Genomic DNA, 9,707 nt, shown 5'->3' on the forward strand with positions numbered 1-9,707 from the left:
TGATAGCCTGAATTCGAATTTAAAGCTTCAAAGCTTGTAATGGTTGTCACTGGTGGAGAATAAAACACCTTTAAAATTTATTAATTGAAAATTTCAATTCGAACACTATTGTGCATCGTGAAAGAAAATTGCTAAGTTAAGCTCCATAATCAAACAATTAAAATCCATTGAAGAATTCCCTAAAGAAAAAAGGATAAAGGAGATGAAAAAGAGAAAGAAGCAGAGAAGATCGAATGAAGAAAAATAAGGCAAAAGAAAGAATAGAGAGAGAGAGCGCAACGAAGAGAGAAGAAAAATTGGATACACTACCAATATTGGAGATAACTGATATTTCTTATTCAATTTCTAATATTAATACTTATTTAATACTAATTTGTACTATATAATTGGTAAATTATATATCAAGTTGTAATTAAGTTAAAACTTCAATAGTGAGGGTAAATAAGTATAAAAAGTAGTATAGCTAAGTCAAAATTTCCTTTAGATGGGTTGAGATTGGCTGGATCAACATGGACTGAGTTCAATAATGGGCGGGTCAATGAGCGGCCCAACCTTAAACGGGTTGAATGGGTTAGGGCTCAAACTGCCACCCCAAATATATGAACATCTAAAATCATTTGAATGAATGGCTGCCGTTTAAATATTAAAGTAGGATGACTATTAGAGCCTTGTTTTAGGGGAAGATTGGTAATTACGGCAGAAAAGAAATAAATTGGAAATATAATTAGTATTTGACACAAAAATGCACCATCTCTCTTGCCCTTTGGAATACTTACTAAGCAATTGGTAGAAGATTGGACCCCTCTACAATCTATTGTTTAGTCATGGGATTGTCTATGATTAAAGGGGAAAATCCAAGTTGTGTTCGTGGGCCAGGTTGAGCCATGACTTCGTTGGAGCAATGCCCAAGCTCTTCCCTCGACAGTAGAGATAATTTTACGCCCCTCAATGGTTGAGCAATGTTCCGTGGACCATTCCCATTGGATAAGGTAGTGGAAGCTTTATCTCTTATCTTGAAACTCGCACAACCAATAGAAAAGTACTCATTCATCCCATTCCTTGAAACATGGCTCTCGTTTTGAACAATTCTCATCTACACTACCTTTTGAGATGCCACACTAGCTTCCCAACAAAATCTAGGAATTAATTAAAATAGAGCACTGAAATGATAACTCCCAAAAAAAAGGTAAACACGCCATTATATTTATGCCCAACTTGAAGAAAACAACAATTGTTTGATGGATGAAAGATTCTGTATTCGACATATAGAAGTAACTGGTCTGTAAAACTTTGGCTCACCAAAAACAAAGGTTGTGATTTGTGAAAAAACATAAGCAGATAACCTTCAGATAAGCTAGCCCAAAGCTCAAACAGCCGGTTAATATTATTTGTGTGACACACATTGTTCAGTAATACATTTACATCAAAATGCAAAGTGTAGAAAAAAAACTTGAAACAGAGTTGCATTGGTTACAAGACAAGTTACAGTTTGCAAAAGTTTAGAGTGAAACAGAAGGGGTAAGATTGAAGTCAATATTCCAGAGCTCAAAAGATCCATTCACAAAATCGTAGTGTCCACCTTTCAGTGCAAGACTTTTCTGCACCACAGCTTCTCTTACAAATGGATATGTCAATAAGTTGCCTAGTGATACATTCACTGCCTCCTGCTCAAACATTTAACATTATAACTATAAATTTAAAATTTAATATTTAATAAGTCTCCCAAATGGTAAAATTTTACGTATTACTACTTACTAAAAGATGTGATGGTTAATGTACTGAAAAGAGTAATTACCTTCTCCAATTTTGTGCATTGTTCAGTGAGATCCAAATGGCAGCATTCTGCCTTTACCTTTGCTTTGGCCGGCAGACAGATTTTGACCCATTCTTCAATGAAATCACTGCATGCATTTTAAAGCAAAGTATAAGAACTTCGTGTATGAATTTTTCATGTTTATTTATAGTACCAATTTACTCAGAGCCAGTATTTGACTTCTTCACACGCAATGTAGAATAATTATTGCATACTCTTTAAAGGAAAATCACGCAGAAAAACAAAAGAATTTAAAAAAATATCTAAAGAATTTTCAAATAAGCCCTAAAATCTTGAAATGTACCGGCTATTTGCCCCATTGGATTTTTTTCTTTTTGATGAGTAGACATATTTTTAAGCACAAATTGGAGTGATATAAACAGTATCCCTAATTTACTTTATTAGAATAATCTTGATGAGTAGACATGCTTTAAAAACTGAAAGTGGACTGATCACCTTTATTTATCAAGTAGTACTAGCTTTATAAGGGTGACTATTCGCTTATTGATAAGTCCAGTTTCATTCTCAATCATTATCAGGCATTTAATTTAATAAGGATAAACCAACCTGTTTGTGGACCCATCATCAGGGATAGACATTAGCCCTTTAATACCTCCACAACAGCTGTGTCCAATCACCAAAATATTCTCCACCTGTTGTACATATTTATTTTTATTTTAATTCACAACTCCAAATAAATAGGAAGATATATAGGTAAAGTAGAGACAATTTAAAATTGTTAAATTAAATGATTGTACTAATCCCTACTTTCTTAAGGCTGAAGTTAAGATCTGATTAATGCATATTTTGATTTCTACCGCCTGCATGTTTTTGTTTAAGTCACAACTCCAAATAGATAGGAAAAAGGACAAGAATAGGCAATTAAAAATTATCATAATTTAACTCATTGTACTAATCCCTACTTACTTAAGGCTGAAGTTATGAGCTTATGTAATGTGCATTTTGATTTCTACCACGCACATGGTACGTTCAGTGAGAGGCAAATTTGAAAAGGTTTGAGACCAATCAGACAAGTACTGTCGGACTTCACTATTTTAGAAGTTAATAAAAATATTATCTCTGAAAAGTCACACAAAACAAGGTTAAGAGAGTTAAAAAAAGTTCCTCCTACTCAATTAGGAGAAACTTGGGTTATTACCAGAATGGCCTCAACACACTCCTAAAAGTGATTCTCTTGATATTTAAGTTATACTTATATTATAAATATCCTTCTTAACTTATTATATTAAGGTCAAAGTCAGATAAGTTGACATTTTCAATTACATAAGTATGGGGAGAAAGTAAGAAAGGCATCTCTTTAGTTAGGTAGCATTGTACCAATGGAACATAAATGGCAGGCTAAAAACACTACTCCCTCAGGTCCAAAATAAATGATTTTTTGGCATTTTTCTTGTGGTCCAAAATAAGTGATTTTCCCAGATTTCAAGAATGAATTAATTATTTTTTTCCTACATTATCCTTGGAGTAAATAGTGTTGGAATATGTGTTAGCAGTGTTTATGTGAGATAGTAAAGGTTAATATGGTCAATTCCATTGCTAATTAATGCTAAAAGGTGGATTTCTTAATCTGTGTGAAAACATCCAAAAAATCACTTATTTTGGACCGGAAGGAGTAGAGTTTATGCCCTCATTAACGTACTATTGTAAGGATAAAATGAGCTACTTTATTAATTAAAGGATTAATTAAGCAGACGTACTACGTGTAAAACCAATATTCAATCGTCATTTTGGTGTTTAAAAATGACTAACCTTTAGGTGGACAACTGCATATTCGACTGCGGCACCCACTCCAGAATATTTTGTCTGTATAACAAAATTAGATAGTTATATTGACTTAAATACAGTTATTAATTAGAACAGCTTTGCAAAAAGTACAAGATAAATGATAGGTTAAAGATTCGCCCCACTGTAACATACATGTTTCAGAATCTTCATTCAACTACGAATAATGTAAAGTTCAAAACTTTATCCCATATCCACATCATTTTCCTCAACTTGCGTTTAGTTCTTTTCTTTCTGGTTCTTGATTCTTGTTGATTAAGTCTCCAGCGTGGTATTAGATTTATATAAGTAATACTTTATTTTCTTTTGCCATTTTTTCAAAAGCAAATTCAGACTACTACACTTATGGCAAAGGTTATAAACTTAATATTTATTGTCTATGTAAAATTATCAACTGTAATTGCTATAGAACATAAGGCAGTGAAATTCACCTGATCAAAAGGAGGGACCATGTTTGCAATATTACGGACCACAAAAGCTTCCCCTGGCTGAAAATTGAGGATGTGGGAGGGGCATACTCGGGAATCAGAGCAGGCGAATACCAAGAACTGCACGTTATTTAATAAGAAATTATGAGCATTGGTCAATGCTAACGTGCCTTAAACGCCATGACAATTGTTGTGCAATCCCAACAATAAAGCGCATTATTGACGTCCAGGAACAATTAACAATTGTGGAGGACAGCATGTATTGACATCGATTTACATAAAATATGTTTGGGGAAAAAGGGTCCTGATCAAAGAGTTTGCAAGAGATTTTCTTGTTTTACTAATGGGAGGAAAAAGACTTCAAAAAATAGTAATTCATTAAAGAGCGCCATGGTGACGACTGACAAATCATGATTAAGAATAATAAAATAATAATAATAATAATAACAACTATTCAATACACATTTGACCGTCGAAAATATAATCTATGTTGCTTGGATCCTTAGAAAGTGTTGTTGTATTTGTGTCAAATCCTTCAAATGAATAACTTTGAAGGATTCTAATTATTTTAACCAAGAATATGATCAATTATTATTAGCTGCTGAAACATAAAGAGAACACACTTAACTACTACTATGAATTACCTTAGGACTTTGACCTTTTGCTAGTTGTCCAAACAACTCAGGATTTTTCCTACAAAATAAAGTGCAAGTTGCAAGGTTAAGAATTCTGAATTAATAAACATGATTATATAAGCACAAATATTTACTAAAACTATCCCAATTAGAAAAGTTTTCTTAGTAAAAATGAACTTACAAACACTTGAAATCTTTATGTTAGAATGTATTTTAGAGATTCATCAGCATCATTAGTCCAACAAAAAATTTTATACGACGTGCCCCTATTAATTACTAGTCTTTTAAAGTTAAATCAACATCTCCTATTTATCACATTTTATTTCTAATGTAATTTAAATCTGCTTTACTTTCAAGAGTAGTTGGAAATAAATTAACTTAAAATTCTCTTTTAAGAACAATTTCTTTTCTTTCTAACCGCACTTTAATGTACAAAGATGTGTACCATATTCTTCTCCATTAATTATGGAGACTATTCTTTCTTTTTGCAACGTAAGGCCCATGATCTTTATAAAGAAATAGTGAACAGAAAGCTAGGTCTCAATGATCAGGATTCCACCTTTCGCAGACACCATTTGGACACCTAGCAATCCACTTGTCCAATCATATCTACTACGGAGTACTATATTCTTTGACTTCAATTTTCTTTTTTGATCAATTCTTTGACATTTTTGGACCAATCAATATATTTTTACTATCATTTAGTAGAATTATTCTTCCTAACTTTTGCAATTTCAATAATTTTACTTTATTCTAAATATGATAACTTATGTTAATACAATGGATAAATTATAAAAGTTAGTAATCATTATAGACATCAATTTTATTTTCAAACTAAATTATGCTAGGGGTCTCATTGACCAACCACTTTTTATTTGAATTGGCCAAGCAAAAGTTTCATTCTTATAAATCCAACTCCTATACATTAAAGAGTAAAAAATAATCATACTATTAAATCATAGTAAACACATAAAAGCATGATTAGTCATTTAGATTACCTGCTGCAAGAAGTTAAAATATAATGGTGCAATAATTTTTAAACTGGTGTATATAAATTAACTTACAAAATTATATAAATATTTTTTAAAGGACGAGCGTATATTCCGTCCAAGTCCAACTACAACTTGTATTGTAAATATTTTGGACAGGAATATGTACCATATTTCACACCGTGAGTCAAACTTCCAACCATCAATAGTGGAAAAGAACAATCAATTTATCACTTAAATAAGTTTCAGGCAGCATATCCGAGAATCTTGCAATATTTTATTCCCCGTAACCGAAGGTTCGGACACACTTTTAATAGCGTAGGACACAATTCTCTTACGGCAAAGTACTTGCTAACAACTTACTCATATTTCTCCGCCTTGAAGTGGGCGAATCCGGTTCGGATCCTCTCATCCGGGTCAGACTTTTTCCCGCCGGCACCTTCCAACTCCGCCGTCAACTGCCGTATCTTTGCGACCGCTGCATCTTCCAGCTCATTCTTCTCGCTGCCAACAAAAAAGCCCAAAAATTAAATATTAAATATTCAACCACCCACTCCGTGTGGGACCTACTGACGACCAAACAGTAGGTCCCGCGTAGTGCAAACGGATTAGGATAGCTCTAAATAAGATGATGAAATCACCGTCCGCGTCCTTATTGGAAATAGTGAAATGACAGATCAGGACAGAATTCTGTGCACTAATTACGTTATAAGTAACGGAAAGTACTGCGGGAAATGGACATAAAGTGGGGGAAAATTAATGGTACTATACTCTCTACCTGAGGAGCTTTTTCAGTCCTGCAATGGCGTCTTCATATGAATCCTCTGCCATTTTCGTAACCTGCAAGTCAGAAACAAACGACAATCTTACACAACAACGTTGTTACACACCAAATTAAAACATATTTTATTTAACCAAAAAAATCATATAATCCATATCCTGCTCTTTGATCCTACTTAATTTCGATAATTCTATCAAAAAGAAAAAGCTTGAAGGCACTCATGTGGAAGATGAAGAAAACAGTGAAAATTTGAATTGGGGAAGATTATATTGAATCAGAAAAAGAGGTGAAACTATATATGAGAATTATGGGTGAAAAAATAAAATTTCTATTAGAATTATGGAGATTTAATGTTACCTCACGTGGATTTGTGGAGAATAAAGTCATATTGAAGGAGGAGGAGGAGGAAGGAGAAAGGTGATGGCTTCTTTTAGCAGTAGACGCGCTCTCAGAAGTAAACGTTCTTTGTGTCGTAAAAGGACAGTGTAGGGCGCATTTATAGAATAGGGGAATTTAACCATGGTTAGATGTGAAGGCTAATCCATGGTTTGTTCTTGTGTATAATCCAGTTGGAGTTGGATAGTAATTACTATATTTAATTAGATTGAATTTGGGAAATTAAAGTATTTGTTTTGATTGAATGAAGTTTGCATTTGGAAAGTGAAATATTACTACTATTATTTAGATTGAATGAATATTCAACGCCTTAATGGATGGAACATGTGTACATGAAAAGGCGTTAGCCATTTGCAGTGCGGTTTTGGGGGAATGGGCCACTTATCTTCACTTTCTCAGTTCCGATTAAACAGTTCATTTAAATTATGACCTCATATAAAATTAAATTGGGAGCTCAATTGTTTTTACGTGAAATTTTTCCTACAACATATAAATTAATGATATAGTAAAGGTCAAAGAAAATAGGATATTAATGAAAGGATGTTAACGAAAATGGTCACTGGATTTAACTCAAATTTAAAAGGTAGTTCATGGAAGGAGAATTATCAAAAATTATATAAGAAGATCAAATAATTCATGATATGGGAATTCAACACTATGTCTAAGATTGGACATTTGAAGCATGCATAATATAAGACGAGGGTCCAATATTTGATAAATCATGAATTGGAATAAATTTGACTTAGATACCATTATAAAGAAAATGAACCTTAAACCTAACTTAATCCCAAAAATTAACACAGAAGGCGAGATTTGCTTAAAATTATAGGAGTATAAAGGAGACTAAAAGGTAATTACCAGTAACAAATGACCTACAAACGTCGGAACTCAACAGAAAAACCTCCAAATACAAATTTGATATTATTAATTTCACATTAGTAACAAAGAAGAAGAAACTACTTTGATCCTGTTCATTACATTTCTAACCTGTAGTGTTGTATTCCGAATTGGGACAAACTTTTTCCTGTTTTTCATAAAAGTGTTTCCTTGATGTCGCATTATTTTACTAAGAGCATTTCACATCTCCCTTTATTAATTTGTGATTATCAGAATAGTAGGATTTCACTTCACTATCATCGACTTTGAAATTATGTACACTTTCTTGAAAAGTGTCTTTTAGTCTCACAAATTATGTACACTTTCTTGAAAAGTGTCTTTTAATCTCAAACACCTAAAAGAATATATTTAGAAAATACTTCTATTTTGTTTATTTTAGTAAAATGGTACCAACTACACGCTAAATATAAACTGAAAGAATGTGCGTAGGGTTAGTCTATTTACTCAATACGTAAAAGTTGCGGTTTCCCTTAACATAATTAATAATAAACTCAACTGGATAACATAAAAGTGATTATGAACCTTGTTTGGAAAATTATGACCTGTGATCACTGACTTGTAAAAATCAAATTTTTAAAAAGGTTTTTACAGGGTCAGGGGCACACAGGCACGTACAATACATTAATCCGACACAATATATATAATCCTGTTTTGTCTCCTAATTATATGACTAATTCAAATACAGGATATGATTATTAATTATTATTATTATAAAGTTTTAGGTAAAGGGCTAGTACGTGCAATGTGGCCTTCCTGGGTTGTCGGTGGCTGTTTGCTCAAGTCAACTATGGCCTTCTATTTTTGGCTTTTGGAGTGAACGTTGATTCATTTTTTTCAACATTTTGTGTTCTTAAATAATTTTGTATTGCTCTTTACATACCTTATTTAAAATAATTAATTATATCTTGTTTGAACTATACATTTAATTAAAAATCAAATGTGCTTTTTGTTTTCATATAAAGTTCCGATTTAGTAAGAAAAGGTCCATCATTCCTAGATTGATTCACCTTTTTTACTTATTGAAATTCAATTGAGCATTCTTCAATGCTAACTAAGAGTCTATGACTAGGTTTTTTCTTTCTTTTTGAATTTTTGAATATAACCAAAAGTTAGAAATTATAACTAACATTTTTGAATATAACCAAAAGTTAGAAAGATATCTATAAAAATTTTGGTTGTTATATATTCCTTCCATTTCACTTTGATGTTATTTTCTTATTATTTTGTCATAAAAAAAATACATTCGTATATTTTCTAGTGATAAACTTTTATAAATCCACAAATGTTATAAATTATTTAAGAACACAAGTTTAATTTTTTATAATTATACAAATATTATAACATATTTAAAATCAAAATTTTCAAAAGTCTTCGATCATCTCTTTAATAAATTGTGTCACGTTATATTATGACAAACAAAGTAAAACAAAAGGAGTACTATCGAAATAGAAAGACTAATACTTGTACGTAATCCTCATCCTATTAATCAATGTCCAAACTCAGTTCGAAAGTAAAAGCAACTCTCAAAATATTCTTTTGGAATTGGAAAGGTTATGTGGAATTAGTTCAAGAGCCACAAAAGGTTAAGAAGACTACATGACACATATATGGAAAATGACGAATGAGGAACATGCAAATTGCAAAAGAAAGAAGTAGAAGAAACGATAGGTGTTCTTAAGAAAGTCCAAAAGGCCATTTCCCAATTTCAACCATACCACTAAAATCGATTATCAGAAAACTGACTCGTGACGTGAACCCCCATCTTCATTTTTTCTTTTCTAGGGAGCTCTTTTGAGCATACTTTTTCTTAGGGGTGTCAAATCGGCTGGTGGGTTGATTTTTGACGGATTAAAACGAGTTGAATCAATAATTAACTTGCCCAAAAGTTATTTGGGCTAAGATGAGTTAGGTTAAGATGAGCTAAAATTTAGGCCATAACACCCCCCCCCCCCCCCCGAACCACCT

At 32.3% G+C, this 9,707-nt stretch overlaps 1 protein-coding gene across 2 annotated transcripts in view; it reads right to left on the bottom strand.

Annotated features, from left to right (window-relative positions):
* LOC109235675 (carbonic anhydrase 2-like) overlaps positions 1,345–9,707 on the bottom strand; it is a 13,558-nt gene continuing 5,195 nt past the window's right edge. Inside the window, exons 1-9 of one of the 2 annotated variants that reach the window (XM_019401877.1) lie at positions 6,807–6,935; positions 6,447–6,508; positions 6,032–6,172; positions 4,689–4,737; positions 4,048–4,164; positions 3,584–3,637; positions 2,381–2,466; positions 1,796–1,901; positions 1,345–1,664 (exon numbers count right to left, since the gene is read on the bottom strand). In XM_019401877.1, coding sequence (XP_019257422.1) covers positions 1,500–1,664; positions 1,796–1,901; positions 2,381–2,466; positions 3,584–3,637; positions 4,048–4,164; positions 4,689–4,737; positions 6,032–6,172; positions 6,447–6,508; positions 6,807–6,836 — 810 coding nt within the window. In that variant the 5' untranslated portion in view covers positions 6,837–6,935 and the 3' untranslated portion in view covers positions 1,345–1,499. Of the gene's footprint in view, positions 1,665–1,795; positions 1,902–2,380; positions 2,467–3,583; positions 3,638–4,047; positions 4,165–4,688; positions 4,738–6,031; positions 6,173–6,446; positions 6,509–6,806; positions 6,936–9,707 lie in introns of those variants that run through there. The other variant, XM_019401876.1, reaches the window with a different exon arrangement.

Source organism: Nicotiana attenuata, chromosome 12 (assembly GCF_001879085.1).
Source record: "Nicotiana attenuata strain UT chromosome 12, NIATTr2, whole genome shotgun sequence".
In the NCBI taxonomy this organism is placed as follows: Eukaryota; Viridiplantae; Streptophyta; class Magnoliopsida; order Solanales; family Solanaceae; genus Nicotiana; species Nicotiana attenuata.